Genomic DNA, 24064 nt, shown 5'->3' with positions numbered 1-24064 from the left:
GACCGCGACTATGTCCGTTCCACATCATGTTTGTTCAGAAGTGCTGTGAGAGGCTCTGCAGACCGAGGCTGGCCACCTGAGACCTAGCCTCATGGACATGCCATTCTGGTCAACTTCCGCATGAGACACAACTTTCCATGTAAAGTAAGAAGATCGTGGCTGTCGAGTGTGACCAAATAAGGTTCTCCCTGAGGTCAGTCTTGCACAGCTGATGTGGGAAAGATGAGTCTGCCCCAGATGAAGGTAATGAAACTGCAGAAGAGAAGAGGAAAACCCCCCAAAGAAGATCTGAACAACAACTGGTGGAAGGCAGGCAAAGCCTGTGTGTGAAGCGGGAGTGATAAGGACTAGCTGGTTCTTTCTCCCTCTCAGACGGCAGTATAACTGACTGGCAATTTCTCTAACACTTAACAACTGCATACATGTTGTATGTATTCACAACAGTCTGCGACTTGTTGCAACTTTGATGATTATGAAACACCAAAGTAAAGGTTTATTGGACAAGGTGTGTTTTTTGTTTTCGTTTTTGTCTTTCTAAGAAAAGAAACAAAACAATTTCTTGTGACTTAAATTGTTGTTCATCATAACATTCAACAAAAGTATTTTCCTTTGTTTTGATCCTCGAAGCTGTAACAGCGAAGTTCACAGCCAGCACTGGCATGGGGTAGCTTCCTTGGATAGATTCCATAGGCCTGTACTTGTGGGCAAGAAACAGGTTTTAGCAGCAAAGGGAATTATTATTCCTCTTGAATGGGCCAATTTGTCTATTTTTTCTCTTTTAAAACAAGTGGGGTATTTCTTTGAAAGGCTGCTTCTATACCATCACACACTAAGATGTCTAGAATTGCTAAAATTTTAGACATCTTAGTAACTATTAACTCGATGATGGATAGGGCTCCTTCGCAAAAAAATAGAAACCTAATTGAAATAACATACAGCAATCATAAGAGTACAGTTTGATAGATTTTCACCAACTGTATAAACATTTAGATCAAGACCTAGAACTTACCAGAAAACAAGAAGATTCCTTGTGCCCCCTAAACCAATACTACCCCCAGTCATCCTGACTTTAAACACCATAGATTAGTTTTGTCTCCTTTTGAATGTTATACAAATGGACCCATGTAGTATGTACCCTTTTATGTCTAGCTTCTTTTGCTCAACATGTTTATGAAATCCCATGTTGAATGTAATTTACATTTCATCCTCATTCCTGTAGTAGTGCTGAGATTTTGTTTGGGGTTACCTTGAGTTTATACATAAATTTGGGGAGAATTGATATCTTTATATTAAGCTTTCCAGCTCATAAATATGCCATATCCTTCTTTTTATCGAGAGTTCTTTAATTTTTCTTAGTGTTTTGTAATTTTTAGTTGAGGTATCTTACATGTTTTTTATTAGATGTCTTCCTAGATATTTGATGTTATTTGTTGCTATTGTAGATGTATTTTTTTTTAATTTCACATTGTTTTAGTTACAATGTATAGAAATAGTTCTTTTTATATATTGGCCTAATGATCTTGGTAAATTAGCTTACTTATACTTTGTGGAGACTTTTATATTTTCTGTGTACCCAACCAGGCCATCTGTGAATAATGACCTTATATTTCTTCCATTCTAATTTTCCTACCTTTTATTTATTTTACTTGACTTATTGCATTGGCTAGCATCAGGCATGACTTTTGATCAATTTTTCAGAGAGAAAAATCTTTCATGGAGTTCCCTAGTAAAAAAAAAAAAAAAGCAATTTATGAGGTTAAGTTGGTTGATTTGTGAACATCATATCCACATTTAAAATGGTGTTATGATGGCCTACAAAGCCACCATACACTGTTCCTTATTGTGCACACCCACAGATATGGATTGAAAATCTTGTCAGCCAGCCACCCTTGTCTTTCCTACCCCAGACAAGCAGAGCATCTCATTTATATTTGTGCATGGGTCCTTAACAGAGTCTCATAGTCAAATAAAGGTCCAGACCGCTCACTGAAAATGTTCTTGCCTCAGAGGTGGAATTAAGAGAGTATTGTCAAGTAGCAATTTCAGGAGGGCAGAGCTTGTGGAGAGATGGTATCCAAGGCAATGGTGCCCTGTCTGGCAAGTCATTGGCTGGCTGCAGAAGATACCAAGTCTTCCAAAGTGCCTGCAGTTGTCTAAAAGAGCAGACAATTTTGGTCAGCTAGCATATAGAAGGAAGAATGATATCTTTTAGATGGAACACTAGAACTGGAGGCAAGGACTATAAAAAGTAAAAGCTGCTGGAGTCAAGAGATGTCAGCTGCCGGGAGGAGGGAGGAATCCTGGGCCTAGAGATAGGAGAAAGTGTAAGTCCTTGTATGAATTCAGGTGTATCCGTGTACCTCCAGCTGGAGAGTGCAGTTTTAGAAAACATGAGGATACAGACCCTGAGAGCTGGCAAAATGTATTCTTCCTCTCTCTTCTTTGGTGTTGTCTTCCTTTTCCATCTCTTTCTCTATTTCCTTTAATCCCTTTATGATGTAATCTTTATCTGTCAGATTTCATCTGGGAGGCAATGTGATGGAACGACTAAGAACTATTTAGGTGGAAATCCTGACCACTTACAGCTATGCAACCAGAACAGATTACTTACCTTTATTAAGCCGTGGTTTTCTCATCTATAAAATGGAGACAGTGGAAGTAACTTTTTTATTGTTTGGGAAGATCAAATAAAATAATGTATGTAAGAGTAACTTGGCACAAAGTAGATGCTAAAGGGCCCGTCTGGCTGCCTCTCTCTCTCTGCCCTGTTCTTTTCCAGAGGTATTAGTTCTTATGCATGTTTCCCTTGTACTAAGTGTAATGTGTTTTTTTTGTTTTAGTTGAAAAAAAGCTTTATGTCCTCTATTTTTAATGTACAAATTGAGTGAGTGAAATAGCTTCCATTTCTGTCCCTGTGGTAGATTACCGAAATGACAGTGGGGAATGATTTCCTCCTCTCCCTTCTAATGGCAGCAGCTCCAAGACCTTGAGCAATTCCTTTAGCTTCTTTGGGCCCAGGGTCCTTATCTATATATGTAAGGGACTAGATTAAGTGGACTGTGAGGCTCTTGTCTAACCCTAATGATATCTATGAGAAGATGCTAAAAGTCAGATTCCTCACTGAATTGTACATGTCATGAAGAAACGTGTCTGTTTTGCTTATCATCATATCCCAGCGCCTCCAGGATGCCTGGCCCATAGAAGATGCTCAGCAAATGAATGGTTGACATCTTTACAACAAGGAATGTGGTTCATATTCACCAGGAGTTGTCAGAGCACCATTGGCTTTATGGGCCCATCTTCAATAACTCTGAGAAAAATTTCTAATGGTAGAAAATGCTTACCAACTCACCTAGTCAACTTTTTTGGCATTTATTTTCAAACTTATGAATTCAAACTTCGGAAATATTTTAGAGTTCATGATCCTTTCTCAATTTCAATTTGTTGCCATGCTTTATAGCCCTAGGTCTCGCCATCGTTCAGTATGTCGCCTGTGTGAAGGTAAAGGCTCTATTTTTGAAAGCACAGTGTATAACTACACAATATCATAGCACCATCTGCAAGGTGCTATGCCATTTTCTTTATTTCTCAAGGCAGCATCACAAAGCTCATTTACCAAAGGAAGGAACAGACTAAAGGCAAGGAGCATTCCTTGGGCTTCTTCTTTCCTGCTTTAAATATACATCACTATCTCTGACTAACGCGTGCCATAATCAGAATCCTTTATACATCCTCTGGCTCAGTTCCTTTGGAGAGCTGAGCCTTCTTTCTTACTGCTTGCAGGGCCCCTAATGGCTTTCCTATCAGTGGTCTGTGAAACTTCCAATTCTCATTCCTGCTGTGTTCCACTCTCTTCTTTCTCCTTTAAATGGTAGATTCCTGGGGAAGAAATATTCATGACTATCATTGTGTCTAGCTTTGTAGGCTAGATGTGGTTAAGAATTAATTGGAAATTTAATCCATTCAGTCACTCATTGTCTTAGTCCATTCAGGCTGCTATAAGAAAATACCATAGACTGGGTAGCTTATGAAAAAACAAGTTTACTTCTCACAGTTTTAGAGGCTGGAAGTCTGAGATCAGGGTGCCCGCATGGTTGGGTGAGGGCTCTCTTCAGAGTCTAGAACAGGGGTGGGCAAACTTTTTGACTCGAGGGCCACAATGGGTTCTTAAACTGGACCGGAGGGCCGGAACAAAAGCATGGATGGAGTGTTTGTGTGAACTAATATAAATTCAAAGTAAACATCATTACATAAAAGGGTACGGTCTTTTTTTTTTTTTTTTTTTAGTTTTATTCATTTCAAACGGGCCGGATCCGGCCCACGGGCCGTAGTTTGCCCAGGGCTGGTCTAGAAAGTTGGCATCCTCACATGGCTCTGCCCTCATTACCCAATTATCTCCCAATGTTCCCTCACCTTTTAATACCATCACATTGGACATTAGGATTTCAACATATGAATTTGAGAGGGACACAAGCATTCAGACCATAGCACTCACCAGATATTACTTGAATTACTCCTTTGTGTAGAGAATATAGGATCCCAGGTATAAGACAATTTGGGGGTCATAGAAGGTTTATAATTTAGAGCCAAAATGGTGTGGTCCACACTAGTACTGTGTAGATTTAAAGAAATCAAGACTTGGAATTGTCTGGCAGTTCATATTCTCTTGCAAAGTAGATATACACTGTTCCTGAAGCCATTATAAATTTTTTTTCTTTTCAGGCAGCTTTGGTTTACCCTCTGGTGTTAGTCTTGTCATCAGAACTGATAATATTTATAATAATATCATGAAAATGTCAAGACATTTCTAAAACCTGAAATGAGAAAATTGAATAGTACCATAATCATGTACTTTCTAAACTTAGGTAAAACAGGGATTGTAAACTTAGGTAAACAGGGATTATTTTCTTTAGATAAAGTAAGAAAAGTAGGCCCAGAACCTTTGTTTACATTGGGATATCATCACCTTTCCTCATTGTTTTGCCAACACTTTTATGGCAGAAGATGAATAGGAGAAGAGGCCATGACAGAGGGGCAGTGCTGCCTTGGAGAAATGGTTTCTGTGTCCAGTTGTCTGACGCTCCCTTCTCGTTTACTAACAAGATGCTAACAATAACAAGCCTAGCCATTTTCTGTGTCTGAATGTCTGAAAACATTGGATAACAATTGAGAGTTGGCTGCCATGATGTCACCATCAAAAAATCATGGGAGAGACTCTAATGGCTTCTTAATATAATCTGCCAGTTCTGAACTTATTTCATGCACTCAGGAATAGCAGTTGGCATTATGTAGGGAAGAAATTAGGAAAACCTGTCCTCTCCTGTCAGTCACTGGCAGGACTTTGCTTTATAAACTTGTCATCAGTGATAGACTTACCTGTCTCATTTGTTCACTTCTGAGACCAGAATTCATGGTTGGAAAAGGCACTGAAAAACCAGTTGGCCTGAAGATTGTTCAGTTTTATCAGTCAGAAAACGGATGATTGTTGAGCTATAAGTCTACCTCCTTTAATCACAAAGAATTTGCCAATCTCCTGAAAATATTTTAGGAGTAAACACTAAGTCAAACAAAATTTTCGTGGGTTACCAGGGCACTGACTGTGGTTAGCTATTTAATGAGACCTTTGATACACTGGAAAGTGGCTAACACAAATGCTTAACTCATTCGCGCTTCCCCCACCCTCCAGGATAGCTGGACAGAGTAGCAATTCTGACTCTAACAAGAAGAAAACAGCCCTCATAGTGCAGCATCTTTAAAGTGTGTCCTACTTTGGGTAAAATGCTCCCTCTAAAATGAGTAGTGCCTAGATCAGACCGAAAAGGCAAACCTGGTTTGATTTAGTTCAGTTTGGTTTGGCTACTCTATGTAAGTCACCTTGACTTGAAAAATTGTTGCTTTGGCTTCTCAAAATCACACATGGAATATGCGGTTGACTTCCAAATGGAAAGCAACAGCTCTGTGCACCATTTCGTTCATTGAGGAAAAGTAATTGGCACCATCCATGAAAGGATGAGTTATAAAAACCTGCCCTTCCTGGGGGGTCACTGGGAAAAAAACACACATAAGCGCAAAGGTTTCCAGGACATTTCCTGTACACAGTTAGCCTTTCCTAGGTTGTGGTCTGGTCCTTTGTTGTACTCCTTTGCTTTTAAAAATGTTTGAAATGTCCCTAAAGTTGAATTGTCTCCTATTCAGACCTGATATTTAGAGTTGCTTGTGGAGGGACTTTTAAAAAGTCATGTATTTAATTTATAAATATGCCTCCAAATATGAAATGTATTTGCCAGAGGAATTTCAAGGCTTTGATGAGTTAATGTGTAATGTCTACCAATATGTTTTTGGCTGTTTTGTCCTTTTTGGATACAAAATTCTTCATGCCTGCAATTCTTGGTTTTCTATCACACCTGCTCTGGGGAGGAAGGGGGAGCATCACCTGCAGAATGTTTAAGTGTTTCAGAGCCTCTGGGAAGCAGACCCAACACCAAAGAAATTTGGAAAAGACACTTGGCCCTGGCTGGGTGGCTCAGCTGTTTGCAGGTTCCCCATCAGGGCACACACGTAGGTTGTGGGTTCGATCCCCAGTCTGGAGGCAACCGATCGATGTTTCTCTCTCTCTCTCTCTCTCTCTCTCTCTCTCTCTCTCTCTCTCTCTAAATATCAGAGGATTAAAAAAATAATAATTTTTTAAAGGGTCATATGATGACCCTTTAAAAGAACTTTTCAAGGGTTTTAGATGGAAGACTATATTTAAGCACTTGGCTTTCTCTGGCATGTGACTTGACATGAGTTCCAAGAACAATCAGCTCATTTCAGGGTTTGCAGAAGGAAGCACTGTGCTCCCTGTTAATTGGCTGTCCTCCCTCTTCTCATTTCAGTGGTGCTTCATGCCCCACCTCCAACCAAGATCAAACGGGAGCTGCACAGCCCCTCCTCCGAGCTGTCATCCTGCAGCCATGAGCAGGCTCTCGGTGCTAACTATGGAGAAAAGTGCCTCTACAACTATTGGTAAGTGGAGCCAGAGAAGGCTGGCCAGAAAGTAGCCTTCAAGCTGACTGTTTCAAATATTATTCAGCAGACACTCAGGATAGCACACCCCATCTTTACCTGCAGAGTAATCCTCTAGGTGCAGGCCAGCTCAAATGGGCCTTTCTTTGTGCTGAACATGAAATGCAAAACTGTTCAACTGACTGGGGTGGTGGGAGGACTCAGTGCTTGGGGTACTGAATCCCCCTCCCCCCCGCCAAGGGAAAAATCCTTGAATACTGAGATATTTGATCTGTGACTTCGAGGGAGGGAATGTATACTCCTTCGTGTCTATCATATGTTAATGTGAACTTTAAGCACCAAAGAAGTAATCTTCAAATCAGAATATATGAAAAGGCCTTGATGCTTATGCCCTTTACTTAAGAATATCCAGGCTCAGGAATGAAGCTTTAATTTTAAATCATTCTTTGCTCTAGAAGATAAACATAGATCTACTTGAGAGGGGGGGAAGAGAAGAGTTGTTAATTCAAGTGATGTTACAGCAGAAATTCGTCTTCAACAAAGATTCTGACTAATTTCTGGGAACTCTGGAATACTTGGGAGAGGGTCTGGGAAACTTCTCCAGACACGTAAATTCTGCCCCCATCTGTCCACCTGACACACACATACATGGAGAACACGGTTGGAAGGGGGGAGAAAGGAAACTGGAAGCAGAGGCTAAAATTATCTTTGAGAAGAATCACTAGAAGTGTTAAATAGTCCCTGTGACGCAGTGTGTTTGTCACTTCTCAGAGGTACAAATATTCCCTCAGGGCTGCCAGCAATTTAACTATGTTAATGCTGTCATTTCCTGGCAACCGAGGGCTGCAGCATTCTGCTGGACCTGGTGACCAAGCTAATGGCTTCATTGCAGCTTACTGGTTCCTTCTCTTTTTCTGTTTGCAGTGCCTATGATAGGAAGCCTCCCTCTGGGTTCAAGCCATTAACCCCTCCTACCACCCCCCTGTCACCCACCCATCAGAATTCCCTATTTCCCCCACCTCAGGCAACTCTGCCCACCTCCGTGCACCCTGCTGCAGCAGGCCCAGTACAAGGTGTGGGCCCAGCCCCCACCCCTCATTCGCTTCCAGACCCTGGACCACAGCAGCAAACCTTTGCGGTCCCCCGGCCACCACATCAGCCCCTGCAGATGCCAAAGATGATGCCTGAAAACCAGTATCCATCAGAACAGAGGTGGGTGCTGATCTGGGCTTCCTTTGCTGCCTGCATTCCCCTCCCCTTTTCCTCACTGGGAGAGGGGGAGCCAGTAGTCACATTTACCAGGTGTCTGTAAAGTTCTCATTCCACTGCGGCATCTTGTGAGGTAAGACTAATAATAACATGAATATGACCTGTTTACATGTCACCCTGTTCCTGAGGTATTCCAAGTGGTTTATAAACATTACAACGTCCTTTTGAAGCAGGAATGGGGAGATAATTAGTACTGTCCCCCCATTACAGAGCCCAGGGAAGAGTGACTTTCCCAGGATACATTATCCATTGACCCTCACTCAGGGCCGCTCTCCTGGCTGCTCACTGGATACTAGAATTGAACCTTGATTTATGCTACCCATACATCCTTTATTTAACACTTACCTATTGGGGAAGCTTGCTGGTAGGAGGTATTATTACTCATCTGATTTTCACAGATTTTAGCAGTAGGAGATTAACTAAAGACTTTATTTATAATTATCTACTTTTGAGATAGAAACCTCCTGGTTTCACTCCAGGTAGTTCTACATTTCAAATAAGGAAACTAAGGCACCAGGAAGAACGTGCCCAAAGTCATGTATTCATCAAGCAAACCAATGTGTGTGAAGGGAATCTGCCCTGAAAACATGAAACTTGGGTCCCGGCCTTCCCAGCCTGTTATCTGCCGTGTTCTAGAATTTTAGATGCTTGTGGCCTTCCTTTATGTTGGGGGTCTTGGTTTCTCATTTCAAGTCTCTCTGGGATAAGGAGATAATGTAGGTGGCAAGTTGTCAGTGATGTTACCAAGGGCTGCAAGATGGTGGCCATTTGTATTTCCTTTCTGTCTGTCTTGCTCTGCACTGGGTGGGTGTGAGGGCGGGAGACAGGAGAGTAGGGAGGATGAATGAGTACACCTCCCCCAGGCCTGGCCCAACCCATATGCCTCCCCGTGTTTACTCAGAGGTCACTTTATTTCTAAATGAAATGCAGAAAAACATTAGCCCTCTTATCTGGTTCTAATCCCCTGACCCCCTTGCTGTGAAACTCACCATAAAGAACTACCTCATTTGGCTGGTAGTGTTTATTCCCCGGTGAGGCCAAATGCCACAAACACCAGTGATACATGGGGCCCAAGGGGTGAGCACTGATTGGAGGCTGGCTCAGTAGTGGGCCTCCATTTACACAGAACTCATCTAAAGGAAGCAGCCACCACTAAGCTTTGCCAGTTATTTATTACCTTGTTAACAGCCTTGCACTCTTCCAGGAGAATTCGGAAATTTGGATTTTTATGTAAAAATTCCGGGTTGCCTTTTTTAAAGTTGGCAACTAATTCAAATTAAAAACAACAGCAACACTTTGCAGACTAAACAAAACCTCTCTGTGGGCAAAATTACCCTGCAAGCCTGCCAGTTTGTGAACTCGGGCCTGGATACCATTTTTATTCCAATAGTTTTTTTGTGTGTGTTTTTACATAGTATCCTCCTGATTCTCTGCAGAGATTATTAATTGAGGGGAAGGGATGGCGTAGGGCCTATATTCAGTATTTTAAATACTTAGTAAACTTTGTATTTGTCATACCATGTATAAAAGAAAATCTCTTTTATTTATACAGTTGTGCACTGCTTACCAACAGATACCTTCTGAGAAATTCATTGTTAGGCGATTTTGTCATGTGCGAACATCATAGAGTGAGTGCATTTACACAAACCTAGATGGTAGCTACTACACACCTAGGCTGTGTGGGAGAGCCTACTGCACCTGGCTACAAACCTGTACCGCATGTTACTGAGTACCGTACGCAATCGTAGCACAAGGGTATTTGTGTATATAAACATCTAAACATAGGAAAGGGATAGAAAAATAATGTACTAGTATATAAGATAAATAATGGCATGCCTGTCTGGGTACCTACCATGATTGGAGGACTAGGAGTTGCTCTGGGTGAGTCAATGAGTGAGCGGTGAGTGAATGTGAAGGCCTGGGACAGACTGTGCACTACTGTAGACTCTGTAAACACTGTGCACTTAGGCTCCACTCAATTTATAAAACAACACGAGATTAAATCAAGCACAAGAGAAATGATGTAATCAAGCAGCAGGGTAAACACGAGACGTGTGAAGCTGCTGCTGGCGTAACACAGCATACTATTTTTGTGCACTCTAAAATGAGGATCAAAAGTATAGTAAAACATAAGCCAGCAGCATAGTCACTTATTGTTATCAAATCAAATGCACTGCACCTAATTGTATGCTCTGTACTTTAATATGATTTGCAGCGCAGTAGGTTTGTTTACACCAGCATCACACACAGACACGTGAGTAACAACGTGTTACACTGTGATGATACAGTGTCTATGACATCACCGCATTTCTCTCTCAATCTCTATTTCTTACCAGATTGTGTCAAAGGTTAACTGAACCAGGGAAAGAAAAGCCCTAATTCTGCTGGAGGTTATTTGTCCTCAGGCAGGCCTGGCAGAGAGGGGGCCTTAGTCTCCAGGCTGCCCAGCCTCCTCCCAAAAGAAAGAAATTTGATCCCTGATAGTTAAAAGTTTCTGGCCTCAAGTGTCAAAAAAAAAAAGAGGTAGGAACCAGAAAGTAAGCATTTCTTTTATGGGGTGATTCCTCCCTGAAATTTATCTGTTCATCTTGGACTTACTTCCCCTTCCCCTCTGCCATTAGGAATGATGAGTCTAAAATAAAAAGACCTCACATCCCCTGGGTGGTACAAAGATCCTTGAGAGAAATGGGGTGAAGGGTGAAGTTCCGAATCGATAAATAAAAAACACTGGGGCACTTAAGCATTATACACCAGAGCTCTGTAGTCTCAAAGTTGAGGGTACACAGGAGTTCCCACAGGGGCTTATTAGAAATGCAGATTCCTGCTGCACCCAGAGATTGACTTGGTGGGTCTGGAGCCAGGCCTGGATATATTATTGTCACATTTTGAGACATCACGATCCAGCCCTCTCTTTTATCCCCATCTCTACTCCAATGCCCCCCTTTCTCTCAGCATCAAGTACTCAGTACTCTGAATTTTTTTCTTATTCTTATTGCCCTGATCTATGACGAATGAGATCATGTGATATCTGTGTGATGCAAAATGCATTTTAAAAACAACAATTTTGCTTATAGATACCGGGTAGCACATGGAAAATGAGACAAACTGAAATCCCTGGTCTGATTTTGTAACAGTAACAGTAATTGCAGGCATGTATGATAAGCTTAATAACCACATGTTTAATAACTTTTATGCATGCCCGAAAGTGGGGCAGATTACTCTTATTAGTAACTGTAGTTTGTTCTCTGTTAACTCTTTATTTAAATTAGAGGGAATATTACTTCAAAAACGAACCCCCTTAACCAAAAGATATGGTATTTTGTGGGATAGAAGGAAATACAGTCTTATTGGAGCCCTTTAACAGCTCTGTAAACAAGGAAGAGTAAAAAAATCTATTTTACAGATAAGAAAATCAGGCCTCAGCAACTAAAGGACTTCCTAAATGTCACGTAGCCAAATGCAGGGTCCTCCATTTAGAGACCAAAGCGTTAACTTACAGCTACGCCATATGGTTTGGTTATGATTTGGGTGTGGGGGGCAGGTTGCTAATATTCACTAATGTCTATTAAAAACTGAGTAAGTGACCTTGAGAAATTTGTTCTAGCCTTGAACTTTATCCAACTCGTTATCTCTTAAACTATCAGAACATACGCCATCTCTTAAACTATAAAATCCTACTAAATTCCTTCATCATTTACAGACGTGTTATAATACGTATCTGTTCTGTTTTGCTCATTCTTTGAATAGAGTAAGCCTGTTGAGGTTTAAAAACCATGATTTAGACCCCTTTTTTTAGACCACATTTAACCCAGTATCTTACTTGTCTTCAGTATGTCTCTTGATGAAGTGATAGTAGTTTGCTAAGATGATACTTTAAACAACTAAAACATAATCTTAATGTTTTATGCAATCTTAGTATATAATTCTTCACAACTCAAAATTTATTTTTAGAAGATAAATACTTGTTTGGGAGGGTGATTTATATTCACTATTTCCTCCCCTCGAGGAGGAAAAACCCTTGTAATTTGGCACGTTCAGACCTGTTCCATTTATCCTTAAAGACCACAGCTGCTCTTGAAGAGGAGAGGAGAGTGCTTTTCATTCATCCATTGCAGTCTCACACGGCTTCTCATCGTGTTGTTTACCACATTTACATGGCAAGGTGCTGGAACTTAGAAATATCCTTACGTTATGCCCATAGGCCTGGCCAGATATGGTCTTGCCTTTCACTGTACCATTTCCCATTACATCTAGAGTTGAGACTCCACAATTCAACTTAGGCTCAACTAAAAAATTGATCACCTAAGAATTTTAGAACACACTATTCTCTCATTTGACATCAAGACACAAAAACTCAAGAAAAGACAAAGTTTAAAAAAATATTGCTGCTGTTGGAAAAATCCTCTGCTTGGATGCGACCCAAGGGCATAGAATTGTAACAGGCTATTCTGCTGATACTGATAGTCAGAATACAGTGCCCCAGGGTCACCTAGAAAGGATCAGTCACCTGTGGCATCTTCTGAAGGATGAATGGCCTACCTGCTAAGTTCTCTCCCTCAGCGGTTATGACCCAAGCTTCAGAGCTCGAAAGGATGAGCTTGAGTGTCCTGGAATTGTGATTTACTGGATACGACTCATTCTCTAAAGATGGTAGATAGTAAGAGAGTTAACATATTCAAGTTTTTCTCCTGTTTCTACTTTCTCTTTTAAAGCCCATCCCCAGTAAATTGCTGTTCGTTTTTGTCCGTCATACTTTGTAGCTTTTAGAGAGAGAAGAACTTGACTGAGTCACATTTGTTAGCCTGGACTGGAACGCAGTGAGTGTGTCTGATGCATCTTCTCGCCGTGCACTCCTGTTAGTACCATGTTACAAATGGCAGCACAAACTCACTCTGGGATCCGAAACTGCGTTTCATAGATGCTTAATGGAACCTTCTTTAACAGACTCAGTAATCTACTTCTAATGGTTACAGTGTGGGTGTTTTTAGTTCTGAATCTTAAGAGAGCTTGTTTTCAGTAATTCACCATGTTTACTATAGGGTTTTTGTTACCTTTTAATCAGGCTAAAGGAAATTTCCTACTATCCCTAGTTTACTGTGTTTTTAATGGAATGGATATTGACTCTTATCAAATACTTCTCCCTCTGTTGAGATGATCAAAGGAAATTTTTCTTTTAATTTCCCACTGTAGAGAGTTACATTGATTTATATGGAACCAACCTTGTATTCTTGTGATAAACCTAACTTATCTGTTCTGTATCATCTTTTGTATGTTGCTGGACTTGATTTTCCAATATCTTCTTAGGACTTTTGCATCACTATGATTGAGATAAATGTACACTTTTTCTTATATTGTCCTTGTTGGTTTTAGCATTGAGGTTATACTCATCAAATGAGTGGTGGGTATCCTCCTTTTTATATATTCTGGAATAGTTTGTGTGAAATTGGCGTTCTTTCTTCCATGAAACCTTGGGAGAATTTGTCAGTAAAATCATGTGGATCTGATATTATCTTTGTGGAAGATGTTCAGTTACTGATTCAGCACCTTCACCTTTTTATAGTTTTGCTCTGGAATTTCTATTTAGCTGAGTGAATTTAATAAATTATTTTTTCATTTTTTGTGAATTTTTAAATTAACTGCCATAAAGTTGTTTATAATGTTTTTTTAAATAAAACCTCTATAGCATCTATAGGTATCGCTTTTTCATGTTTGATATTTATCTAGGTTTTTTTTTTCTTTCATAGTCTTAGCAGACAATTCCATTCGTCTTTATAACAAATCAACTTTGGCTTTACTCATCCTCTCCATTGGGTGTTTTCTATATCACTGACTTCTGCTTTCACTAAAATATCTCGTTTTTATTTCAATTTATTCTGTTTTTCTTTTTCTAACTTCTTTGGTTGGATGATTACCTCATTAATGTGTAGCTTTTTTTCTTTATAATATAACCATATAACCAAATAAAACTCCTCCTAAGGCTCGGTGACCATACATTTAGTTTTTCCCAGGTCGTGTATGGTTCATGTCTTGTCTGGATGTAATTGCTAATAACATCCGCTTTAATTCCCCAAAATATCCTGGTTGGGGCAATCAATTATTTTATCTCCCTGCCCAAACACTGCTTAAGCTGTCCCCACAAGTTCTGATGTGTAGTATTTTAAAAATTCAGTTCTAACTGTTTGCTATTATTTCTTTTAGTCTTGAAGTTCTTTAAAAAATATATTTCTTAATTTCCAAACCTATGAGAGTTTTCAGGTTGCCTGGACTATATTTTTATTTAAATGTCATAAGATAGTATTTAAAAACAATTATAGAAACAATTGTAGAAACAGTATAGGCCAGTAGCTCTGGAGTTGGACAGACAGACCTGGTTTTGAATCTGTATGACCTTAGGCAAGCAGTTAACTGCTCTAAGTGTTGGTTTCTTCATCTGAAAATGGAGAATAGTAGATACCACACGTATCATTGGGTGGATTAAATGAAAAATCATATTGGCACAGAGAAGGTACTTATTAAATTATAACTTTTATGACAATTTCACTACTTAAAAATCACTCTTATATTTCATAAAGGAAACTATACTTAGGGAATCTTCCTAAAATGATGTAGATAGCACAATTTTAGAAATTGCAAGTTTTGAAAATGTAAAAGCCCTCTTTATCCCTAATCTTTTCTGTTTGTCATCAGACTTATTAATGATGTACATATAAAACTAATACTTTCACTATTTTATATTGGGGACATCTCATGTTTACATCACCTTCTTCCATATTTGATCTTGAGAAATCAGATAAGCATCTAAGCCTTTAAAATTTTATCACTCAATGTTTTATCGCCGTTTAAATGGGCCAACTTGAGTCTAAGCAGAGCTGACAGGCCTCGCAGAGCCCTGAGAGCTGTTTCAGAATTCTCTGGTTTTGCTTTTAGGGACGGTGTTTGGGTTTTGTTTTGCAACAGTGTCTGGCTTGGTATATGGCAGGAAAAATAAACATTCGTGTGAAGTTGGGTAGCACATTGCCACCCAGAATATAAATCAGCATTCTCTCTCTGAGAAAGCAAACTGGATACTGGGTAGGCAACTCGTGGACTCTTCTATTTTGTGTGAGTGATAGTACTCTCTCCCAATTCCTTAAGATCTTTCCTTACATTTGCATAACTTCTGAATTTGGCTTGTTGCGGGCTGGGGGAGGGCTGGAGCATTTGATAGTGATGTTTAAACGTAATGTATATCAAGAACCTAGCAGAGTGCTGGGCCCTGTTTCATGCATTATCTTACATAATCTTTACAACAGACTTTTGGGACAGATCCCATGGTTGTCCTTATTTTACTGAAGAGGAAACTGAGGCTCAGAGCAGTTACATAACTCACCCAAGGTCACATAACTAATAAGGGTAAAGATTGGATTTCAACCTAGGATGTGCTGACTTCACAGCCAGAGCCTCTTACCCAGCTATGCTGCTTCTCTATTTTCTATCTGCTCTTAGCCTTAACGGAAATATTAAGCACTTGGTGTTGGTGTCTTGGCTGATCTTACATATCATCTCTCAATGGCCTCTGAACATCACTGCTTCACCTGGCACCCACGGTTACTGTGTGGCCTTCATTGAATCCACACTTTTCTCCTTTTTTTCCTCTAAGCATTGTGTTTACTCTGTGTGTTGGCAGCAGGAACTGAAAAGGAAATGCAGAAAAAGCATCTAACGGTTTTCATAACGTAAACCAAATGTTGGTAGCGTGGGTGAGCTCTTGGGAGGAAAGGCGCTATATAAATCTGACAGATAAATAAATAACTGGTTCTTTAAATAAACTGGCACTGGAAAAGCCTTAATCTGTAACCTATTGAATTTAGAATCCCTTGGTAGTCAGAAGTCTCCTTTTGCTCACCAACTGTGACCTCACTACCACCTGAGCCCTGCTGGGATATGAGTGTGGGAGTGCGGGTCAGAGGGTTTGGGAGTGAGCGGGAAGAGGTTTGTTAGGAACCAGGCCTCTCTTCCACTGAAAATGCTTGCCTGCCTCAGTAAACAAGAGGCATCTTTGTCACAGCTGTATTATGTATACAACACATTCTTAGGTACTTCAAAGGATTGGGGACAGGGAAAGGGGGTTCAAATGAAGGTCAGTGAGTAAAGTTCACAGAATGTATTTAGGGGAAAAGAACTGAATTACTTTACTAATCTCAGCAAATAAAAGCCATTATCAGCAGCAAGCTCTGAGAGACTTTCTTCCAAATATGTTGGTTTTGTGACCTACCCTTAAGGTCCCCTTTGCCACTTCCACTCCCTCAAAACAAACCAAGACAGAACCATCCCAATGACAGAATCTATCCTCAGATCCCAGGCCCCCAAGTTTCACAAATCCTTCCAGTTATGCTGCCTGATGCCCATCTGGAAGTACCTTTTCCTGAAGGGGCTGTACCGGGACAGCTCTAGAGTTTCATTCTGAAAGGTGAGAAGATGAGCGGAAGTGGAGTGGTTGGGCCTGCCAGCTGCAGAGGCTCTGATTACAGAACTGAGTGGTTCCTGCCATCCCAGAGCCATCAAAGGAAGTGATTTGTGCAGGTCACCTTTGAAGGTGCTGAGATGGTGGCAGAGGGGAAAGATAGAGAACAGCGCCCTTATTGCTGTTTCTTCCTGCTAGCGTAAGGTTTGGGTACTTTATAAAAATAAGGCCTTGAGAATATCCTCATCTTTCTTTTGGGTTCCCTTCTTCAAATTTTTCTTCAAAGACTCAGGTTTTCAGTGTGCTGCTGGTGCCTAAATTCTATTTTCCCTTTTTTTTTTTTTTTTTTGGTAGCTATATTCTAAACGTCAAGTCGAACCCCGAGTTTCAAATTTACACTTCTTCAAAGACTCCGCAAGGGTTTCCTTAAATAACAGCATCCTAGAAAATCTCATTCCTGATGAAGTTCCACTGTAATGCATTCAGTCCCTTAGTGAAAGGCTCTCAACCCCCTGAGCCTTATGTAGTTTTAAAACTTATTCAGTACATTGGCCAGGCAGATTCTGATGCTTTTAGTTCTGGGATAAAAGGATAAGTATATGTAAAGTTGTTGGTGATCTTTATGTTTTAAAATGATCTTAGGCTGCTGCTTTTTTTAATCCTCACCCAAGGAGTGGGGATATTTTCCCCATTGATTTCTATAGAGAATGGAAGGGAGGGCAGAAGGGGAGAGTCAGAGGGAGAGAAACATCGATGTCTCTCGCACGGATTGGTTGCCTCCTGCATGCTCCCCGATTGACTGGGAATCGAACCGACCCTCCGGTGTGCAGGCCAATGCTCTGACCACAGTTATGCCAGCCAGGGCATAGCGTGTTGCTTTTGATAGGGTAGTAAAGACTCAAGAGTGAGAGCCATGCTGTACCCTGATCTAAAAAGTACTTTATCTGCACCCAATCTTTTCAGTTTAAGATTTTAAAGCTTGATATCCTAGAAATCTGTTGGCCACCTGTTGCCACAGACTGATTCAAATCAAATTCAAATGATTTGATTAAAGCTATTAATAGGATTCAAGCTAACAGGAGAGAGCAAGACCTTAATATTACAGGATTATATTGTTGATTTTTTAAAATGTATTGAAATTAGTTCTAAAATCTTTACTTTTTTCCCCCTGAACCCTGGCTCGTATTTTTTACCTGAGGGCACCTATTCACAAATGCTTTTCTTTATACGCATCGATTAGTGCCTTATGCATATTTCATGGATTGAGGCCTCACATTGAGGGTTCCCATCTCTAACTTCTGCGCCCACCCTCCTGATATCTACCCCAGTTCGGCAGTGATTACAGCTGTGCCAGAAACCATGCTTTTGTAGACATGACTTTATTTCACCATTCCAGTAGCATTTGGTCGGAAAATACATCCCATGGTACAGATGAGGCAGCTGAAACCAAGAAAGTGTGCCCCCCATCACTTCGCTCGTAAGCGGCTTCACTTCAGGACCCCAGGCTTCCTCTTTTACTACTCCGCCTTCGCAACAGGGCAGGGGCAGTTGGCACTCCTCTGGGTTGCTCTGACAGCTAAAGGATGTTAATGATACTCATTAAGTAACAATAACAAAGGCTTTTATTGTTCTGTCTTATTATAAAATAATGCATATTTATTCAACTATAGATGAGCAAAAAAAGAAAATCACCTAAAATCATTACCACCCAAAATAAGCAATATGAACAATTAGGTACAAATCCAGGATTTTATATAACACCATACACACTTTTCCTTATGTTTGCGAAAATGTGATGCTCTTTGTACTCTTTCACAGCCTGCCTTAAAATATCAAAAATACCTTTGCCGCCGAAACCGGTTTGGCTCAGTGGATAGAGCGTCAGCCTGCGGACTGAAAGGTCCCAGGTTCGATTCCGGTCAAGGCATGTGCCTCGGTTGCGGGCACATCCCCAGTAGGAGATGTGCAGGAGGCAGCTGATCGATGTTTCTCTCCCATCGATGTTTCTAACTCTCTATCTCTCTCTCCCTTCCTCTCTGTAAAAAATCAATAAAATATATATATATAAAAAAAATACCTTTGCAGGTCCTTATATATGTGTATACTGCATCATTTTTTTATGATTCCTTTCAACTAAATGGCAGTATTACCACATCCTTAGCCAGTTCCTGTATTAGACATTTGTACTCGTGACCATCTTTGTAGCTAAAATCTAACTATATCTATGATTTCAGTGTGTTTTATGTGTCAGACACAGATTTATTAACTGCCTGCTCATCCTCTAAGTAACCAGGAAAAACTGTCTCTCTCCTTAATGATTACTAATGACTGGTTAGTTAAACTTTTTGTTTATTTATGAGTCCTAGTATTCCTTCTTTAGTGATTTTTCCTGATTTATGTCATTTGCCCATTTTTTTCAGTTGGGATGTTCATCTTTTATTGATTTTTAAAAGCCCTTTATGTCAACAACATTAACATTGCTATATTTGTTAGAGAATTTTCCTCCAATTAGTTTAATTTTGGGGTTTGATTCTGGTATTTTCTGACTGTCACAGATTTTCCTCCCAGTTTGTTGTTTCTTTGTTGGTTTTGTTGCTGATGTTTTTTGACTTATAGAAACTTATACAATGAGGTGTGTTCATATTTATTTTGGTGGTTTCTGCTGTTGGTACAATGTATAAAAAGGTGTTTTTCTCCAAGATTTTATGTTTTCATATATATTTACTTTACTATTATGTTTTTACATTAAATCTTTATTCTATATTAAATTTATTTAAGCATATGGTATAAAGCAGAAGTTCAACCTTTCCCCTCACTAATTTGAAATGCCTATCTTAACAAATTTTGGAATATATTTGACAGTTTCTGACTTTCCATTCGATTTCTTTGACATGCCTATCTTTCATTTCTTCTATTCCTGTTTTAATTATTATGGCTTTATAATATTTTCAGTGTGGAATAGATCATTCTCTTTTCAAAATTATTTAATCTTTTAAATAAAGTTTAGGATCATTTTGTCAAGTTGGTTGGAGAGGCATTGCTTTGCAAATGATCCTCAATGCTAAATTATAGAAGGTATTCGTGATGTTCTTAATTAAACAATATAACTACTTTCTTCTTGCAGATTTCAGAGACAACTGTCTGAACCCTGCCACCCCTTCCCTCCTCAGTCAGGAGTTCCTGGAGATAATCGCCCCAGTTACCACCGGCAAATGTCAGAACCTATTGTCCCTGCAGCTCCCCCACCCCCTCAGGGATTCAAACAAGAATACCATGACCCACTCTATGAACATGGGGTCCCAGGCATGCCGGGCCCCCCAGCACATGGGTTCCAGTCACCAATGGGAATCAAGCAGGAGCCCCGGGATTACTGCGTTGATTCAGGTTAGTATGAAGTCATGCCACTTCTTTCTTCATTCTCTCATCCATCTTTCTGGGTATTATTGAATGTCTTCCTCCTGTAGGGCTTTGGGGAATAGTTTCATAAAATTAGGAGCTAGTAAAGCAGGCATGTTTATGCATAACTGAATAAAAAACAGAACACAAAAGCCATGCAAATCGTAGGAAGTGCAGGGGGCAGTCAAAAGTGGTGCAGGGAGATTTCAAGATGGTGGCAAGTAGGTGGAAGCTACACTCACCTCCTCCAGGACCAAACCCGAATTACAACTAAATTAAAAGTGGTGCAGAATACACCTCTGAGGCCAACCCTGAAGATTGCTGGGGTCCAATCTTTTTTTTTTTTTTTTTTTTTTTTTTTTTTTTTTTTTTTCAGAGAGGAAGGGAGAGGGAGAGAGAAAATCATTGATTGGCTGCCTCCTGCACGCTCCACACTAGGGACTGAGCCTGCAACTGGGGCATGTGCCCTGACTGAGAATCTAACCGTGATCGCCTGGTTACTAGGTCGATGCTCAACCACTGAGCCACGCTGGCCAGGCCCGGGGTCCAATCTTGATGATACTCTTTTTAAGACCTATTATCTTAGGGTCACTGGACACAGGGCATATTATTTCTGCATCTTAGTCGTGTCCCTAGTTCTATGGCTTTCTTTCTTAATACAAGACTCATAAACTTTCAATATAAGAATATGGAAGAGAGCCCACATGTGGGAAGGGATTATTTCTATTCTTGAAATGAATGGTGTTCCAAGAAAGCACCTAGTGTGTCATTGCTCTGTGGGGTGCTGGGTGCACCATGGGAAAGGTGTCTTTTTGGTTGCTTCATGGGATTCACTGCTCTATTGCAGCGTTTTCATCTGGAAAAGTTTCTGTGTCCTTCAGTGGCTGTTGGTATACACAGAGAGAGATACATTAGGTCTCCTATTATTTGGTTACTAGAGGCCCAGTGCATGAATTCGTGCACAGGTGGGGTCTGGCCAACCTGCCCCAATGGGGACTGATCAGGGCGGGGTGGCAGGGGGGAGGGGCCTAGGGAGGTTGGCCGGCCGGCTCTGCCCCCAATCAGGATGGTGGGGCCAATCAGGAGCAGGGCCGGCCAGGGGGAGGGTCTGCAGGAGGTTGCGGGGGTTGATCAGGCCCCCATCGGGCCGGTTGACCACGGCAGTGCACATCATAGTGACTGGTCATTCCAGTCATTCCATCGTTCCGGTCACTTGGCTTTTATATAGATAGATAGGTTACTCTTGTCTAGAACCTGAAGCATATCAAGAGTTTAAGCTGTACTTGGGGGCCCTGCTGTCCCCCCTCCCCTCCACACACACTCATTCACTGACTACATATCTTAGAGGTCAGGTTTATTAAATGAGATCGTCAGGGAAAAGGAGGGTTGGGTTGTAGCTTGCACATTTAGAAACTGTTTCTTCTGCTTCGTTTTTCCTCCTTTCAGAAATTAAGTTTTTCACTCTTTTTTGCAGTTGGTGCTAAAGGAATTTGAGGGTTGGTGGGTAGGTTTTCAGCCTTCCCCAGGCATGCTTTTCTTGAAGACCCTAGGGAAGGGCGGGGCAGTATATACTTGAATGGCTTTTGCAAATGAAATAGGTTATAGAATTTACTCAATGGCCTTTTGTGAGATAATACATAGGTTGCTAAATTCAGGCAGAAATTGGTTATGAAAAAGGTTGAGGAGGTAAGCAGACGGGAGACATCTGTTGCTTTATGACAGAAAAATCACCAAGTATAGGTATCAATAACTTGTAAAGTTCCCATTGGCATTCCTCCTGAAGGCTTTGATGTATTATTCTCAGGAGTAGGCATGACCAGAAACATTTTTACTTTGGGATTGACATTTTAATCTGTCCTGACCAGTTTTTTACCCCATCCCACTCCCTTATAGCAAGACACTCAGCAGATGTTACCATATCTGTAATTCTTTGGTCTGAGTGGTGTCCTGGTATGTAGGCAGGCTTGCCCTGCATAGACACAACTCAACTCACTGTCTTGAAAACATGATGCCAGAAGAAGAGATGGCTGTGCAGGGGTTCCATTCTGACAGGTCCAGCATGGTGCAAATGTACTTGCCAAATCCACTCCTGCCAGTTCTTGTCCTAGCTTCATAGCTTCAGATCCCCTAATCTCTTTGGCCTAAAAATACCTTCACCTCTTACAGCAGAACTGGATGTGACCATCAGCTATAAAGAGTAAATTGGGAAGATCTTAGTGACCCTCCTCCCCGTCCAAAACCCCAAAGCCGCAGAGTTGTTACAGGCAGAAGGCCAACCTTGGCCTTTTAAAAGCCAGTTTCTCCTACCATGAACTCTCTCATCAAGTTTGGTGTTAAACTAATTTCTAAATGAGCAAGTTGTGAGAATGAGACATTTTTTTCTCTCAGTTCTTGATTTAGGAGTCAAGAGTCCTCCTTTCAGATGGTGGGTTATATGGTGTTTTCCATGTTGGTTATTAGGGTGGTACCTCTTTCCCAGGACAAAACCAAAATGACATGACCTTGGAGCAGGAGAAGGTTAGGGCTTCACCGCAGAGCTGCAGTTTGATTGTTGTGATGACTCACCACAGAAATGATTGACGAGAGTGTGCCTGTCTGTGTTTCTCTTTCAGAAGTGCCTAACTGCCAGTCAACCTACATGAGAGGGGGCTATTTCTCCAACAGCCATGAAGGTAAGTAACTTTGAAAAAGAAAAGTATTCAAGGAAGCTTAAAATTGCTCAGTTTCCAGGCTAAGATTTGAGATCATAGTTTAAACTTTAAACCATCCTTAGCTCATGAGTATGAGAGCTAGTTGATCATATTCTTCTGTTATTTTGCACACACAGTCTGAGGCATGCTCCTGAGCACTGTGAGGGCTGCCAGCATTTTCAATAGCAATGACCCTAACTTTAGGAGTTCAGGGGAGAATGTGAAGAAACGGTGGACCAATTAGTTCTCCACAGTTCCATACAAGGAGATTACACAGCTGTATATAACACATTCGGCCTAAACTGGAACTTAGGAATTATGTCATGACTTGAGATGGTAGGTTCAGGACTTCTCTTCTGAACATTGAAACACGGGAGAGCTTTTTCCTTAGAACAGCTTCCCCAGAAGTATGTTTTATTTTCTGTTAATCACTCCATAAATATCTAGAGCAGTGATTCGTCAAGCCCAGGGCATAACCTTCACCTGGAACTTGTTAGAAAAGCAAATTCTCAGTACCCACCCAGACCTGGTGAATAAGAAACTCCCAGCAATCCATGTTTTAACAAGGCAGGTGATCGGATGCACATTCAAGTCTGAGAACTACTACAGTGGGGCCTTGACTTACGAGTTTAATTCGATCCGAGACCAAGCTCGTTAAGGAGCTCTTTAGGAGCTTGTTAACTCAAATTACTCTGTCAACTCAATGCAAAAAATCGGCGGAGAGACAGCTGGTATCTCTCTCAAAAAACTCGTTAGTTGGGACACTCGTAAGTCAAGGCCCCACTGTATAGAGCAGGGAGTCTGAGCTTTGGCTCCACATTAGAATCACCTGAGGGGCTTTTAAAACATTTGATATCCAGACCATTAAGCAGAAATTCTGGGGTGGAACCCAGGGGTTAGTAGCCACTAAAACTCCCAGGTGATTCTAATGTGCATCCAAAACTGACAACCACTGTTCTCTAGAGCAGTGGTTCTCAACCTTGGCTGCACAGTAGAATTACCTGGGAATCTTTTTAAAATCCTGATTTCTGGGCCTCATCCTCCGGAAATTCTGTTTCTTTGTTATGGGGTGAGGCCACAACATTAGTAACAAAGAAACAGAACTTCCGGAGGATGAGGCCCAGAAATCAGGATTTTAAAAAGATTCCCAGGTGATTCTAATGTGCAGCCAAGGTTGAGAACCACTGCTCTCGAGTTTTAGAGGAAGGTTGAAAGAATTAGTAAAGCAGCACTATGAAACATTGGCTGGTTTTTGTAAGTG

General features: G+C 40.8%; 1 protein-coding gene across 1 annotated transcript in view; it reads left to right on the top strand.

The window, feature by feature from the left end:
• The window catches only part of ETV5 (ETS variant transcription factor 5), a 57450-nt gene that overhangs the window by 21637 nt on the left and 11749 nt on the right, over positions 1 to 24064 (top strand). The window contains exons 6-9 of the mRNA XM_081087245.1: positions 6876 to 7005; positions 7930 to 8217; positions 19842 to 20101; positions 22726 to 22785. Of these exons, the coding sequence (XP_080943371.1) occupies positions 6876 to 7005; positions 7930 to 8217; positions 19842 to 20101; positions 22726 to 22785 (738 nt within the window). The remainder of the gene's footprint in view (positions 1 to 6875; positions 7006 to 7929; positions 8218 to 19841; positions 20102 to 22725; positions 22786 to 24064) is intronic.

The sequence above is a fragment of the Myotis nattereri genome (assembly GCF_964212035.1).
Source record: "Myotis nattereri genome assembly, chromosome: 3".
Classification (NCBI taxonomy): domain Eukaryota; kingdom Metazoa; phylum Chordata; class Mammalia; order Chiroptera; family Vespertilionidae; genus Myotis; species Myotis nattereri.
The sequence above is the reverse complement of the archived record's forward strand: the minus strand, read 5'-3'. Positions and strand labels throughout refer to the sequence as shown.